Source organism: Triticum urartu, chromosome 4, assembly GCF_003073215.2.
Source record: "Triticum urartu cultivar G1812 chromosome 4, Tu2.1, whole genome shotgun sequence".
Classification (NCBI taxonomy): domain Eukaryota; kingdom Viridiplantae; phylum Streptophyta; class Magnoliopsida; order Poales; family Poaceae; genus Triticum; species Triticum urartu.
The window spans coordinates 389410993-389428059 of NC_053025.1; the positions used below are offsets into that span (position 1 = coordinate 389410993).

The window sequence follows — 17067 nt, forward strand, 5'->3', positions numbered from 1 at the left end:
ATTATAATATTTCTTTTGCTTATAGTACAGTTTTTAGTATCTGTTCGAGCCGAGTCAGTTTCATACTACAAAAACAGTTTACAAGGAACCATAAATTGATTTTATAGTATCGCGATATGAGGGATCTGCTAGACAGATAAAAACATATTGTTGTTCCCATGTCTATTTGTGCACCCAACAAACGCAATGCTTCTACGTTAGCTCTCGGAAATCAGTATCATCCGTTTCAGAATCTTCATAAAATAAATCAGTCCCTGAATATGTACAGTTAACTCCTGTACGATTCTTTTCATATAAATTAACAACAAAAAATGCAGGCGGATGCACAGCATGGCTACAAGAAATCTATCCTTTGGATAGTTGACAGGGTAGCAAGCAACAAGAAGCATGCTCACTGCCGAAAGAATTGCTTTATATACACACAACAAAAAGAACCAAGGAAAAGGTGTAATTTCTTCAGAAAGAGAAAGGTGTAACTCTAGCCTACGCGAATGAACAAAGATCCCCTACTCCTAAGCTCGAGTGGATGTACTCATCTGGACTTCTGGATGATTAGCATCACGAGAATCTTGCGACTTCTCCATCTCTCTCGCAATCTGGATGTCATTGGGCATGAAATGTTCCCTGATGGCCTTTGCGGCAAAATGAGGGATCATTCCAACCACAATCACCGCAAGAAGCAACGCCCAGAACAATGCAGTTCCCATCACCTCGTAGATTGCCCTGTGGTTCAGTTAGAGAATCAGAAATCATGTGGGATACTGTTTCAAATTTGAAGAGCATGTAGGTTTCCTTTTTTTCCAATAGGCGAGCAAATAATAAGGATCAATAAGGACGAGTATGTACCAGAAACCGGGCAAGGTGGGTATGGAGTCTATGATGATGACGCAAATCCATGTCGCCACAATACTGCCCCATATTGCTGCATGAGTGATCCAAGTCCATCTGATGACATCCATGGCAAGGTGAATGTTGACAAGAATGACAACAGACAGTGTCCACAGGTCTCCCAGGCTAGCGCTGTCGATTGCGCTGTTCTTGTATGCGGCGTAAGGGATGAAGAAAACTGCGAGGCTCTGCCAAACGGAGTCCACCATGATGAAAATGAACAGTCTTAGGTTGTAACTCTCCTCGCGCTGCCCCGCACCGTAGAGTTGGGGATATTTCAGCAATGTCCTTCGACTCAGATCCTTGTCGAGAATGGCGACAATGACAGTCGGCGCAGAGGTATAGACCACAGAGTATAACACACTGCTCCACTCATTTATTGCTGTTGACAGGGTATAACCAGTGTAAAGTACATACCTGCAATGATTATCGTGGTTTAGGTATATTTCTAAGTGCAGATTGAACGAACCTGGTAATAAAGGAATGCACTTACCAGAAAAGCACAAAGACAAAAGTAGCATTTCTGTAAAAGTTGTATAGGATCATGTAGCTCATTCTCTGGTAGTTCCAGTGGCCATGAACTAACAACAGTGGGACCAAAAATCTAAATTGCCCCATGGCAAAATCTGAAGCCATCACAGCTTGCCTTCCTTCTTGACCACTGATGCCAATGCCAACATCGGCCATTTGGATCATGGATACATCATTTGCACCTGAAAAATGATACTTCTTCAGATTAATAACAAAAAACAAATAACTCAGAGAAAAAGATGAAAGTGCTGAACTAGTTTGAAACAAAAAATGTACCATCTCCAATAGCTAGAGTCATGTCACTTGTTCGCTTCTTTATTAAATCAACAATCCCAGCCTTCTGTAGAGGAGCCACTCGACAACATAGAACAACATCGCATGCTATCGCGACTTCAAAAAGCTGGAAAATTGACATTTCATGGGTTATTTATAAGAAAATGACTCTGTTTTTCCTTTTGCGGGAAAATCACTGCACTTATAGAGATGCTAGTGTGATTGCATACCTTCTCCTCCCGTTCTGTGTCAAAAATGTAGACGAGACTGTTACCGTCAATGATCAAAGCGAGGGGAACTCTAGATTGGGAGTCTGTAGACAGTGACCGGAGTTTGTTTACCATGGAGATTGCATCATCCAAACTTTTTCTGCACGACTCTCTTGAATTACTGTTGATCACAATCTGTGTCATGTCCCTTGTCAAAAGCTTGCAGGAATAGCCAATGGAGATGGCAGTTTCTTGTTTGTCACCTGTCAGAACCCAAACCTTAATCCCTGCTTCCCTTAGTTTTTCAATTGCTTCAGGAACTCCATCTTGCAGCTTGTCTTCGACACCGGAGGCTCCCAGCAGGCGCATGTTCCTTTCAATGTTGGCGGCCACACTGCGTAGGAGATTGCCTCTGCCTAATAATGCAGTGCTAGCCTTCTCGTAAGCCATTTGCCACTCCTGAAACTCTGACTGGCTAAGTTCCCGCACGCCGATGACGAGGGTTCGCAGGCCGACTGACGAATATGAATGGAGATGTTTCTCAGTTGCCTGGACAACATCTGGATTCAGTGTTTTGTCGATGATTCCAAACATGGAACTATCTGCACCTTTTACAAACAGCTTGATAGTCTTGTCCGGGCAGCCAATTATAACTGACATCCTCTTGCGGTCGCTGTCAAACTCATGAAGACCAAGGACGTCAAACCTGCAGAATAAGTCCGGTAAAGGCGATTAAATGTTTTGTGAAAGTTATTAGTAATGGCCAGATGCACAAAGGACTGAAGCAAAACGAAGCATATGTCGCGCATTCTGAATGTACGCAAAAACTAAGGAAACCTATTGCAGGCATTCTGAATGTACGTACGCAAAAACTAAGGAAACCTATTGCAGTCATCAACCAATGTTAGTTTAGGTGAAGCAATATCTGAAGTTCTGCGGTTGCCTTGCTGCTACCACAAATGGACTGAAGCACATGCCGTGCAGGCCCAGAAAAAGAGATGCAAGCAACGGCCACAAACCAACGAAACCTCCCCAACTAGTACGTACTAGAAGACACAAACTAACGGCAAACTGTATATCATGAAATGAAAGCAAAATTCCCATGGTCAATTTGTCCTTATTTCCCATGCAAATCTATCATGAATGATGATGTATACCTCTGCTTCTGACCAAGGACGTCAATGACAATGTGCCCGGAGCTTCGCTCCACGAGCACAAAGCCATAGGCCGCGGCGGCAGAAACCAACGCCTGCTCGTCCGGCGACTCGCCTTGGTAGTCAATCACCTTCTTCTTTGGGTCAGGGCCATCATCAAGGATCAAAGGAACAATGGTGTTGCACGTTGCCAGGGCAAGAAAGAACTCGCCGGCGTTCATCCCTTGCTCTGTAGCACCCCCGTTCCTCACCAGCTCCATCACCTCTCTGTCGACCTTCACCGGCACCTTTGGCGCCCAAGCCGGCTCGCCCTCTGCCATGAATCAAAGGCCATCAAACCCCAGCCCAGACTCCTCCACTGGATAGAATTTACTGAGAATGAGAGAGAAGCTAGCCCTACCGACAGGTCGCTGCCGTGCGACGTCGCTGTAATCGACGCCGTCGATGCTCGCGCACCGGAACTCCATCTTGTTCTGCGTCAGCGTGCCGGTCTTATCGGAGAAGACGCACTTGACCTGCCCCAGGTCCTCGTTGATGTTGAGAGCCCTGCACTGGAACCTCGAGTCGGACGACGCGTCGTACAGCTTGGCGTCCCGGATCATGAAGTAGGCCTGACCGAGCCTCACCAGCTCCATGGAGATGTAGAGCGAGATGGGTATCATGATCTGGAACACGATGACCGCCATGAGGAAGTTGAAGACGATCTGCGCCGCGATGCCGTAGTAGTTGTAGTTCTCGTTGTCCTCCTTGCCGACCTTGAGGTAGTCCTTCTTATGGAAGAACTGCGCGAGCTCCAGGTCGGTCTGGTGGGTGCGCAGCCACACGCCCGAGAGCGTGGCCACGGCCGAGCAGAGCGCGATGAGGATGCCGGAGAGGAAGAGCGTCTCGCGGTTCATGTGCGTCTCCAGGCGGCTGCGCTTGGTCGGCGTGCCCGCGTTGTTCAGCATCGCCTTGGTCTCGCGCCCCGCGTAGACCACCACGCCCACGGCCCAGGACGTGTTCTTGAGGTCGCAGCCGCGCAGCACGATGTTGGACGGGCCCAGCGGTATCCGGCGGCCCTCCCCCTGGAGCTCCAGGTTGGCCTGGAAGCCGTAAATGTTACGGTTCGGGCGCTCGCACCTGACGACGGCGCCGGCGAGATGCTCGAGCGGCGTCGTCAGCGTCTCTTGCTTAGCGTAGCGAGTCTTTAGGTTGGACTCGCCGTCAAGGTTGAGCGTCTGCACGTAGGCTACGCCGGTGGTGTCGCTGGTGGCCAGGAGGACCATGTCCGCCGGGGGCGACTCGTTGGCACCGACCCGCACGACGTCGCCGACGCGGACGTGCTTCCACTCGGTGGGGACGAATTGGGCGGCCGCGCCGGGGGACAGGACAGCGGCGAGGCGGTTATTCTCGGCGCGGTCGGAGCGGTGGCGTCGCCAGTCCTCGTACGCGTCCTTGACGGCGGTCACCGCGAGGACGAAGGCGAGCGGCATGACGGAGGCCCCGCGGCCGAAGACCGCGAGCTGGGGGAGCTGGTTGAGCACGGCGATGACGAGGAAATAGACGTACGCGAGGCGGTGGAACTGCTCGAACAGGTTCCGCGGCAGGAAGGTGAGCGGCGAGTACTTGGCGGTGCGCACGGCGTTCCCGGCGAACTGGAGGCGCTCGTTGGTGCGCTCCGGGTCGCCCACATGCACCACCCGCGCGTCGTCGTCGCCCAGCTCCTTGTGCGACATGGACATGGACGACATGTGCCGGGACGATCCATGGTCCTCGGCCATGGCGCGCGCTGTCGCTGACCGGCCGGACCAGCCGCGTCAGTGGGAGAACCTCGAATCCCCGCCCATGGCGACGCTCGGCAAAGTCCGATTTTGAACGGGGCACAAGCTGGGTTTGGGTTCAAGAAACAAACAGAAACAGGGGAGGAAGGAAGGAAGCAGAGCAGTGGTTGGGTTGAAGTGGATGCGTGGGAGTAACCATGGCGAGTGTTGCATTAAAGATGGGCTGCTGCTGCTGCTGCAGAGGAATTTTTATTTCAGGGGGGAGACGGAGACGAAGCGGAAGCAAGCAGAGAAAAGATACGCGATCTTGCTGAGGGCTTGAAATGGCGCTTAAAATCTGGGAGAGGGGAGTTGGTGAGGACAAAAGCACCGTTTGGATGAGCGAGCGAGGGAGAGACCTGTAGGCTTTGGGTTTCGGGGCTGCTCCTCTTCATGTCTCATGACTCAAATAGTCTATCTTACAAGCAAGGGATTCAAGTCTAGAAATAAAGTCTGACAAGTAATCGGTATTAGTTAGTCAAGTCATCAAAGGCAAGTAGAAATTTGATTAGGATTTGAATTGGAGACGATGGAGAAGACAGAAGACAAGGGAATGAAGCCAACTATTTGAGCTGTTAATTTTGTTTATTTATAGGCGGCTTATAACTTAATAATGTGGTTTAATTAGTGCAGAAACAAAGGTGTCATACGTAGACAGACTCGGAGTAGCGCAGCCGGTAGCTTATAGCTGGTCAAGAAATGGTGGATAGAAACGGGCTCCGAAAGTGGGGAGACGGTGACGGCGACTCGCTAAACAAGCTTGTCATTTTCGCCGGGTTGGTACTTTGGGGTGCCGGCTTTCTTTCTTTCTGGCGGAGATGGCGAAGCTTCCAGACACGCCAAATGGATTGCAGATGGCTCGATCATCGATGACGCTTCTTCATTTCTTCGGTCATCCATGCTGTGCCGGCGACCCATGGATCCCTCTCCCTCCCAATTACAGGCGAACAGTTTGCAACCGTGTGCTGGGCGAAGCTTCGGTTTCTGTTGGAGTCCCCTCGGCCTTCATTTTTTGGGTGAGATTTAAGATTTAATATTCGTGTCCGGTAGGAGTATATTAAGCCCACGTAAACCAAGAGCGAAAGAAAAGTCATTTCATTTGCATTACTTGCACGGCAATCACGAAATACTAGCATCTCTGACTTGATGACTTTTCGCTACGCCAAGGCTGCTGCATTTTTTTCAGAGTTTAGTTTCGAATCAAGTCAACGCTCGCAATGGAATACTACATTAGATGAACAAGTGCCTTCATAATAAATAACCTAATTGTTGGACGCAATCATATTTTAGCCCGGAAGAATCTTGACAGAGGATAGCTCTGCTCTGCTTGCTTCAGGAGCAGAGCATGGAGATGGAGGCCATAAATCTTGGCAAGGCCGGCTTTCAACCTCCGCGCAATATGTAAGAGTTGACATCAAACCCTCGACTCAAAAGTCCCCGTAAACCACGGCATGTGCTTCGGTAAACATGGCGACCAGTCATCGGACGGACGGACGGACGGACTCTGTAAAGAATTCTAGAAAGAAACCCATGCGTGACGGTAGCGCTTGCGCCATCGTCCAATCCAGTGACCAAACCCACAAGCTACGTTTTTTTTTGTTTTTTTTTGCGGGGAACCCACAAGCTACGTTGCACTAAACTACGCTGCTCCTGCACCGGTCTTGGCTCTACCCGCATGTTCCTATTCGTCTCCAAGCTTCTAAATTCAGTGTCGTAATTTGCAGATGTTGGGATGTATCTATCTATCTATCCACCAGAGCCAGGCACAGAGGGAGGGAACTAATAACTGGTCAAAACATTTTAGGCCTTCTCACGAAAGCATAAAGTTTCTCAGCTGATAAAAAAGGAAGGAGCTATGCCGTGCGCAGAGCATGGCAAAAACTGGAAAAGAGGTCCAACTAGGAGCATTGTCCACAAATTCAGAGCTCTCTCGTCGCGGTTCATGGATGGATTGATGGATGACCGACGATGTATGAAGAAGTGACCACGCCATATCGCTCGCACAGTGGATTTGACTAGGACAAAGAAAAGTATTCTATTTTATAATTGGATGTGATCTGTCCTTGGAAAGTAGAGTAGGCAGAGTACTGGTTCTTAGGAGCTCGCAGGAGAGGACAAAGTTGCTCTTTCCTTTTTTCCTTTGTATTTGCCCACTTTTATGCCCAACCTGACTGGATCAATTCTTGTAGTATATCTCTTCCAGATAATCAAGGAATTTCGAGTATTTTGAGGGTTGCATGCCTTTGACTACCAAGGAATTTCACTCTTCACGAGTAGGTATTTTGAGGGTGCATGCCTTTGACCAAACGAGTTTTGGCACAGTGATCATTTATGCGTGTTCTCATCAACTTAGTGGAGATGAGATTTCTTGTGTATGAAGGCCAGACAGTGACCGAAAAGGGGTTTATGGAATATTTTTCCCGTGTCTAGGTGTCTAAAGTTGACCATTTGAGATGGAGAAATACAAGACAGGCAGCCACGTGAATGGGATACGGATCCATTGGTATCCATCCCAGATTAGTTAGATCGACTCAACTCCGTTAAACAACGCCATGGCTGGGCTGCCGGACTAACGAACCATCCATGCGCCAGGCACTCCCATTAGAGTAGCCCATTTACATTGACATTTTTGTCTACCTATATTATAAAGAAAAGATAGTACATAAACAAACTACTACCGGTTTATTAAGTCATCGCATATTTTGGACCGAGACGAAGGTATTAAGGGCTTCTTTGATTGAAAGGAATTTTATAAGATTTATTCATGATTGAAATCCTTAGGATGAGTTAAAAAAAATTAGTATTCCACACATATGAAGAATGGGAGCGGACTCTCGTGCAAAAGTCTGTGTCATGCCATGCGCAAACAAGTAAAAGTAGTATTCCACACATGAGATAGGAGGTTCATTGATACAAACAAGTAAAAGTATTCCGCATGCACACGAGTTAGAAGGTTCATTGATAATCACGTATGGAGCAGACTCGCGCACGGTTGCACTAGGATCCCATTTTCCATCCCGTCCATAACCATGAGCGCGGAAAAAGCTCCCACGGCAGCGGTAAATCCATGGCACGGAGACCCTTTTGACGCACTAGTTGAGCAGAGGGGAGGGTAGCGTGCGATGGTGGTACCGTGGCAGTCATTCTCGAGGCGTCGCGATCGTCTCACGTCGCCGTGCACGGCCGGCTAGGCTAGGCCAGGGGTAGGGTCATCAAGATGGCTCGCATGCGATGGGGCCCGACATATGGCACCCGGCCGCGCACGTCCACGTCCGCGCAGGCCGCTGCGCAGGTGGGCCGACCAGACTAGGCGCCGCCCAGGACGATGGAAGTCTAGTTTGGAAGCCTCGTAGGCGCCGCCGGGTTTGGCCTCTTTGGGCCAGGCACGGGCCCACGTGCCTTGGGCAGCACGGGACGAGTGCCGCCGCGCACCACCCAATTCGCACGCTCTGGGGCTAAAACCCCCTCAAAAAAGGGTAAAACCCCCTCAAAAAACCCAAAGAAGGGTAAAGAGTGAGTAACATCCTTGTGGTTAATTTTGACCTTCTGGGAGCTGTGGGACAATCCTGCAAACCATATGGGAAGGTCCAAGTCCAACACAGCACGGAACACATGTGAAATGCCACACCAGTCCGGCGTGTTTTGTGCGCTCGGGCGCACACCCAGTATGGAGTTTCTCTCGACTTAATTCTTCTTCCCTCCATTAATTGACACGTACGAGTACACGTCCATGTCGGATAGTACTAGTCTCTCGGCTTCTAGACGGGGTTGCATTTGCATTCATCATATTCCCGCACACAATCGGGAATTGATCGTTGCAGTTGGTCTACTGCGAGACCTGTCACATCCAACCATCGCATAATTTTCCCCGCCAAGAATAGTCAGCATGCCTGCAGCTCTGATTGCCCCTACGTGTGGTACATGCAAATACTAGCTTCCTACGTCAAAGCCTCGTGGCATGATCGTTTGCTATAAGAAGATTGTAAAAGAAATAAAATTCAGGTAAATTGGTCACAATTCTACGCCACGCCTCTGATTGGAAACGCGGATGGATATTCATCTTGGAAACTTCTTATATCGCTTTCATGGTTGCCACTAGACACCAGCATCGCAGTTGGTCAGAGAGGCTAGAAGGTCTCGACTTTGAATATTCTGTTTGCCACGTAGGCACGGGAAACTAGGATTTAGTAGATGTTGCTGATCGTCTGGAACAAGTTGATGGTTTTGGATAGCCAAATAACTAAGGGCATCTCCAGCCGCGCCCCCAACAAAACCCCTCAGGCGTGTTTTTGTCCGTCAGCGTCAAAAAATCGATCCAGTCACGTCGCCAAGAGTCCAGTTTCCGCCGGCTCGGGTCGAAATTGGCGCCGGCAGACCCAATCCGAACCCGGTGCGCTGGGGTCGCTCGGGGGCGCCGGGCGAATCGTTTTTGGCGCGAAAAGCCGCGTGCCCGCCGCGTCAGCGACTCTACTCTCTTCTCGCACCTTCGTCGTCCTCATCGCCTCGTTTCCCGTGGCGAATCAATGCTAAAGCTGCCCCGCACTGCCGCGTCGGTCAGCCTCCATTGGTGCCTCACGGGCGGCGCAGTGAAGGCTGGGCGACGCGTCCCTCGGCCGCCACGCAATCACGCCACGCGTAACGCGCCGGCCAAGCCTACCACGCGGCGTCTCCGTCTATAAAAGCCGACTGCAAGCGCGCCGGAGAGACTCACCCCGATCATCCATCGATGACGCGCTCATTTCTCCCCCTTTCCTCCTCTCGCCGTCACCAGTTGAGAAAGCATGGCCGAGCGTTTCCCAGGCGACGGCGCGGCGGCGAACGGATTCGGGCGTCGTCATCTGCACGAGGACGAGGCTCGCCTCCTTTTTAAGGCCGAGTACCCGGTCCCGCCGGACATGCGGGTGCCCGGGGCGTGGAGGATCAGCGCCGGCGGCGTGCCGGTGCCCCCGGTACCCACCGGCGCGGCGCGGCGTGCGGAGATCGCACGCATCCGCTCGTCCCTACCGCTTGCGGCGAGGGAGGGGCCCCGGTACGTCCCCGACAGCCCAATCTGGGAGCCATACTTCCGCCGCCGGCACAGCGAGCAACTCGAGGCCACCAACAGCGTCGTGCCCTCCGGCAGGTTCAACGCCGCCGGCCGGCGTCGGTGGTGGGGCGTGCCCGGGCGCACGTTGGAGTCCGTCCTCGAGTACATCGAGGGCGGCAACACGCCGCGCCTCGAGTACCCCGCTCCCCCGTGCTCCTCACGCCGCCACTGGGGAATCTCCTAGACGCCGAGGCGCATGGAGACCGGGGTGTCCTCCTCCTCGTCCGGCGGCTCTCCCTGCCTCCACCTCCGCCCCGTCAAGCCGGAGCCCCAGGACACGCCTGTCAGCGCGCGTACCCGCAACTCCGGCGGCTCTCCCTGCCTCCACCTCCGCCCCGTCAAGCCGGAGCCCCAGGACACGCCTGTCAGCGCGCGCACCCGCAGCTCCGGCGCCCTCGTCGAGCCCAAGGTGGAGTCCAGCCTCCCCCAGGAGTACGAGGAGATAGCCCGGCGCGGCTTCTCCGACGAGGACGCCATGCGGTGGTCGCGCGACGACTACCTGCGCGAGGAGATGATCCGGTAGCACCGGGCCCTGGAGGAGATCACCGCCCGCAAACGTGGGCGCGAGGACGAGGACGGTGTCGTCGTCCTCGATAGCGACGACGACGCCCCCGGACCGTCTAACCCGCCGCGCCAACCGGGGGAGGGATGCAGCAGGGACGGCGGAGGCGTAGGCGGAGGCGACGACGACGGTGACTACACGCGGTTCTACAGCCTTCTCGGCATGTAGAACCGCGTGGGCGAGCGACGAGGCGGGCGGTGAGGGAGACGGCGGGGGTAGCCCGCGATAGTTTTTTTCTTTTTTTGTAAAATATGTTTAAATTTAAACGAACTCGCCCGTGTTTGCGCCGAATTTGAACATTTTAAAAACCCGTGGGGGGCACGACTGGGGGGCATCACGCCCCCAGTGCGCGGTTTAGCACGGGTGCGCCCCAGGGGGCGATTTTTTGCCCCTCCTGAGGGGCCAACGGCTGGAGATGCCCTAAGCCGGTGGTCCAGTCATGCCTGGAAAAATGGTTCAGACCAAGGATTGCATTCCCTGACGGCAACTACTAGGTCATCACAAATTCAACTTACGGAACTCCCTAATATAAGAAGGGTGATGCACTCTGGCAGAAGTGTGATGCACGAGAGGGAGGAGAAGGAGGAGGAAGAAGAGAGTTGATGCTGACGTGTTGGCCCCATCTGTCATAACAGTCTACTTAGAGCATCTACAGTCGGGTGCCTTAAACCGGGCTCAAACGACTGGAATGCCTGCCTGATCATGAAAATCTGACCCAGATGAATGCCTCAAACGGGTCTTAGACGCCTGGGCTAACCAGCACCCCTCATATCCAGCCTAAATATGGAGCTGATATGGGGGCGTCCGGGCGTGCCCGCCACTCGGACTGACGGTGGGGTCCAACGCGGAATCGCCTGGAATCCCGGCGGTCCAAAACTTGTCTCCTCCATCAGACCGATGTCGTCGCGTGGCGCCGCTCCGCCAGGCCGCGTAGTACCTAGCCGGCTATTTAAGTCGACCATCGGCATCGAAATCCTATCATCCACATTTTCCTCCGCCTGTCCGCGGTCGCCGCCACTTTTCACTCCCTGTTCGCCTAGTAGTCATGCCCCCATGCCGCCGAGTGAGGAGCCACCCATGTCTAGCGCTGGAGCGCCGGCTGGAGCCCCTTGAGCAGATCCGGGCAAGGTGTGAAGCTTGGATCGCCGCGCGGCTACCTCCGGATGCAGTGGATCCGGAGGAGGAGTTGGGGGTGGCAGGAGGAGGAGGCCGAAAAGGAGGAGGAGGAGGATGAAGCGGAGAAGGAGGAGGAGGAGGAGGACGACGACGACGACGAGGAGGTTGAGAAGGAGGAGGATGAGCTGGATAAGGAGGAGGAGGATGTGGGGGACGCTGGCGACGTGAATCTGCGGGCGGAGCAGCAGGCCATCCTAGATTCCCTTCGCTCGGAGTCGGCTGCAGAGGCCAGCCGTCATCGTTGGCAGAAGATGGAGGCCGCGGAGAAGTCGGAGATGCTCGCCTACATGGATGAGGTCGAGCAGGAGGAGGATGAGCCAAAGCCCTCCTATGCGCCTAGCACCAACGTCGTGGACATCTTCAACGACGAACATTAGCTAAGATAGTACGTATGATTTCTTTTGCATGCTTTATATGAATGTAAGGGTTAAAATATGAAAGATTCGGATGCAAAATGGCTAATTTGAGGGGCCGGATTTGCAAAGTCCAGCTATAGATACTTTTACTGATCAAAATAAAAAAAAGTTGACTTTCTTGCCACGTCAGTTCTGGTGGATGGGTCCTGCCTGTTATAAACGTGTCTAAATCGTTCAAACCGATCACTATTTGAAAATGGTAGTTTTTGCAAAAACTAGCTTTATCTATTTATTTTTTGTTGCCGTTTTGAAAGTGATAATTCTGTGGGATCGGAACCTGGAATGTTGTAATTTTTTGTTAAATACTCAATATACTCTCGATTGAAAGCTTGAGCAGGCTAGGATTAAAGACTCCACTACAAATCTGCCATCAGAGTTTTTACCATGGAAAATCAAACATTTTTAATGACAAATGGTATTCTTTGAGAATGGCAAGTTTACCTGGCAAACATGACAAATCCATCTCGGTTCAATTATATTGTCCGAAAATTATAATGCTTGCAAACTAAATTTGTCATCATCATGACAATAAATTGTCATGAAAAACATCAGATTTGACATGCCTGAAAAACATCAGATTTGACATGCCTGAAATAGTACCGGGTCCAACGAGCAGCCACACCTGCCCTGTGGCTTGCACGGAAGTGGAGCAGTTGACGGTTTCGCTTTGTGCGCCCAGATGGTCGGAGCGACGTAGGAGTATCACATTAGCCGCCGGACCCAGGATTTCGTGACACCAACTGGACACATTAGTTTTCCCCTTGTCTCACTAACGTCTCTCCTCCTACTCCTATATGACGTCTGCCTATGGAAATGTCAATGTCGATCGCATCACAACCTCGCATATTTATCGTTATGGCAACAAACAAACAAACAAACAGAAATTTCACCCACGAACAATGCAGTCAAATCCTAACAGAAAACAAATCAATTTCACCAACGTCAAACGCCGGCAATGCTATGAGAAGCAAATATTTTTTTGCAGTAGACGGGCGGGGTGTTGAGCTCGTACCTTTGCCTGGCGCCGAACACGTCGACGACGATGTGGCCGGAGGTGCGCTCGACGAGCTTGTGCCCGTACGCCGCGGCGGCGTACACCAGCGCCTGCTCGTCGGGGGACTCGCCCTGGTACTCCACCAGCTTCGCCGCCGGGTTCGCCGTGTCCTCGACGATGGGCACGATGGTGTTGCAGGTCGCCAGCGCAAGGAACAGGTCGCGGGCGCGGCTGGCCTTGGCGCCCGTCCCGTCCTTGAGCAGCGCCGTCAGCTTCGGGTCCGTATTCACCGCCGTCTTGGGTCTCAGAACCACGCCGTCAGCTGCACCCAAACAGAATGTCCCGCCAAACATGGACCAGATCAGATTCGTTTCTCCTCGTGATTGGATGTTGAATTTTACTTACTAGAAAAATAACTGGGGTGTCAAACGAAGGTGTGCTGTAACATTAGTGTGTCGTGTCGGGCTCCCACCCAGGAAAATGGATGGTGAGGATTCATCGTTATCGATACACCCAGTCAGTCTCAAATTGAAATCCGAAAGAATGTTGGTTGTTGACGTCCGGTAATTCTATGCTTATTGGGCCAGATGACGGTCAACCCTGATCAGTGACCCGAGGTTGTATCATTCCCTAGAAGGCTGGTTGTAATGGAGCATATGATACTAGTATATGATACTACCTTCACAATGTATAGCACTTCCTTCGTTCATAGATATAAGTTTTTTTTAGAGATTCAAATGGACTACCACATACGGATGTATATAGATATATTTTATAGTGTAGATTCACTCATTTTGTTTCGCTTGCAGTCACTTGTTAAAATCTCTAGAAAGACCTACATTTAGGAACCGAGGGAGTATTATAAGTTGGTATCTTAGATTGCCTTATTAATTGTCATGCATGACACAAAGTAGTAGTATAACATTTAATATGATATGGTATCATGATATGAATCACACCCGCTCTTTTTCTCATTTAATTGTGTGTCGCATCATACTCCCTCCGGTCCTTTTTACTCTGCATATTAGAATTCTCTGAAGTCAAACTTCACAAAGTTTGATTGCATTTATATGAAAAAATATCAACATCTGCCATGCTAAAGTTATATAATATGAAACTTTAAGTCATGACACATCTAGTGGTATTCATTTTAGATTGTGAATGTTGACATTTTTTTCTACAAAGCTGGTCAAACTTTACGAGACTTGAATTCAATCAAATCTTATATGCGAATAAAAAAAACCCGGAGAAAATACAAAAAGTCTAGTTGGCATGCATAATACCGCTTATTGCTACTCTCATTACGACCAGCCGAAGAGTCAAATGTTTTGCAACACAAGCTACTACAGGATTTTCAGGTCCCGGTAGATTAAATGTTTTGCATAGTGGAACATCTCGCTTTTGCCTTTTGGGCTTAAAAAGGGGGAGGAAAGTTCATTCAGAAGTTTGACTCGATCAGTGGCATTACTAATCAGTAATGAACAGTACCATTGCACGTACTTGTCATGTAACCATGAAAAGATGTTCTTTCTTTTCACCGGTTATCTAACTATCGAAATGTGTCAGTGCTTGTATCTTGCGTGTTTGCAGAACTCGCGTGCTCGTTTCTGGTTCGGCGTGTGGATGCAGAAACTTCAAATTCTGCATACGTGTACCCGAAATAACCATGGCGATCGTCCTAGCACGCAACACACTGGCGAGTGACATGTCTTCTAGTAGTATTAGTTTTCTTACGGTCAGATAATGCCAACGCCGCCGCTCAAAATCGGTGATTAGTCAACCAAGCTTACCGCTGGTGAAAATTTCAACCAAAACAAACATTTGCTTACCTTGCACGGCATGTCCGTCCTCCTCGCCGCCGTCGGTCTCGCTGAAGTCGCGGCCTTGCACGCTGGCGCAGCGGAACTCCATCCGATTCTGCGTGAGCGTGCCGGTCTTGTCGGAGAAGACGTACTTGATCTGCCCGAGGTCCTCGTTGATGTTGAGCGCCCGGCATTGGAACCTGGCCTGGCTCTTTTCGTCGAACATGTGCTCGTCCTGCACCATGAAGTATGCCTGCCCCACCCTGATGAGCTCCATGGAAATGATGAGCGCGATGGGGATCATCACCTGGAACTGTATCACCGCCGACATGAACGTGAACACCACCTGCACGCCCGTGCCGTACCAGTTGTACCTCCCGTGGCCGTGCTCAGCAGCCCCAGAGTAGTCGTATTTGTGGAAAAAGGGGATGATGCCGAGCCGGTCCACATGGTCACCCATCCAGATGCCGGTGAGGAGAGACACCACCGAGCAGAGAACGACCAGAGCCACGGCCAGCGCGATGATTTCGCGGTTCATGTGCGTCTCGAGGCGGCTGCGCTTGGATGGCGCACCCGAGCTGTTGAGCACCACCTTGGTGTCCCGGCCGGTGTACACCGCCACTCCGATGGCCCAGACCGTATTCTTGAGCTCGCAGCCACGGAGCATGACGTTGGAGGCGCCGAGGGAGATGGCGCGGCGGCCGTTGAGGTCCACGGTGGCGAGGAAGCCGTAGATGTTGCGGTTGGGTTTCTCGCACTTGATGACACCGGCGAGCACCTCCGGCGGCGTGGACATGGTTTCCTGCTTGGCGTAGCGCGTCTTGAGGTTGGACTCGCCGTCGAGGTTGATGGTCTGGATGTAGGCCACGCCGGTGGGGTCGCTCGTGGACACAAGCACCATGTCGCACGGCAGCGTCTCGTTAGCCACGAGACGCACCACGTCGCCGACCTGAATGTCCTTCCAGCGCTTCGGCCGGAACACGCCGTCCGCGAGCACAGACGCCGTGCGGTTGTTCTCGTTCTTGTCTGACCGGTGGCGCCTCCAGTCCTCGTACGCGTCCTTGACTGCCGTGACGCCGAGCACGAAGGCCAGCGGCAGAACGCCCGCTTCCTTGGAGAGCACGAGGAGTTGCGGCACGAAGTTGAGCACCGCCAGGACGAGGAAGTAGATGTAGGCCACCCTGTGGAACTGCTCGTAGAGGTTGCGCGGGATGAAGGTGAGGACGGAGTACTTGGAGGTGTGGATGGAGTTGTCCGGGAACATGGCCGGCGGCGCGTTGGTGCGCGGCGCGTCGTTGATGTAGACGAACCGGGCGTCCTCGTCGCGGAGGTCCCGCTGCGAGCCGGCGCGCTCGGACGCGGATCGCCTGGTGGACGACCGCGAGACGCTGGACGGCCTGGACCGGGCGGTCCGGAAGCTGTCGAAGGACGGCGAGGTGGATTCCGGCTTGGAGGGCGACCGGAAGTCGGCCGCGAAGGTGACGGACGAGGTGTCTGGCGCGGACCGCAGCGAGCGCGATACGGACGGCGAGTGCTTCAGTATCGGCGACGGCACCGGGTCCGGCATCCTGGCGGGCGGGTCCATATCTGCTCCGGTCGCTTGCTGCGGCCGTTGCAATTGCAACGGATGTGGTGGCGGCAATTGCCCTTGCGGCCGCATGCTGGTGTACGTAGCACGTGGAAGAGTACGTAGTACTAACTAATACTATGTTCAGATTGGATTTAGCCAAGCGAGGAACAAGAAGGGATGATTACTTGATTTGTCTGCACTGGAGTTAACGAGATCGGCCAAAGGTTTTGGAGGGATCGCTTGGTCGTTTGCGCGAGACAGGCGGGGAGTTCGAAGGGTCTGCAGACTCCAGCTGTGTTATCAATTCGCGGGGAAGGAGAGGAGAAGCTTTGCTGCGAGTGCGAGTGCGACGGCCAACTCTCTTCCAGATGGAAAATGGTCAGGGACAGCAGATGGAACTTAGTCAGGGACGGCGGGTGCTCAAATTGGACCGGAAGGCGTCAGGCGCTGATGCGCATGGACCGAGTCCAGGGGGTTTGTGGGCCCCGGATTTTGCTACCTTAGGCTTTTTTTAAAGTAACTTTTTCTTTTTCTTTTTCTTAGAAGTATTTATTAGCTTGTTGACTTAATTTTTATCGGGGAGCGCTATATGATGGTAGCATCCAAA

The 17067-nt window shown here is 52.1% G+C and overlaps 1 protein-coding gene across 2 annotated transcripts; it reads right to left on the minus strand.

Moving 5' to 3' along the window:
• Nucleotides 1-238: 238 nt before the first annotated feature.
• On the minus strand, nt 239-16796 carry LOC125551742 (phospholipid-transporting ATPase 1-like). Of its 2 annotated transcripts, none has more exons than XM_048715040.1 (7): nt 14918-16796; nt 13107-13410; nt 1923-2607; nt 1696-1819; nt 1382-1601; nt 847-1305; nt 239-723 (listed from the first exon to the last, which is right to left on the minus strand). In XM_048715040.1, the coding sequence occupies exons 1-7, from the start codon at nt 16548-16550 to the stop codon at nt 513-515; spliced, it is 3636 nt and encodes a 1211-aa protein (XP_048570997.1). In that variant the 5' UTR covers nt 16551-16796; the 3' UTR covers nt 239-512. The 2 variants fall into 2 exon arrangements, with proteins under 2 accessions (XP_048570997.1, XP_048570998.1); XM_048715041.1 differs by lacking the exons at nt 13107-13410; nt 14918-16796 and adding exons at nt 3059-3368; nt 3456-10525.
• Nucleotides 16797-17067: the final 271 nt, after the last annotated feature.

Coding starts and splice junctions, on each gene's coding strand:
- LOC125551742 (XM_048715040.1), bottom strand. CDS start 16,550: ATGCGGCCGCAAGGGCAATTGCCGCCACCACATCCGTTGCAATTGCAA. Junction 1,820..1,922: donor ACACAGAACGGGAGGAGAAG/GTATGCAATCAC, acceptor TCAATTTTCCAG/CTTTTTGAAGTCGCGATAGC. Junction 724..846: donor CCCACCTTGCCCGGTTTCTG/GTACATACTCGT, acceptor ACTGAACCACAG/GGCAATCTACGAGGTGATGG.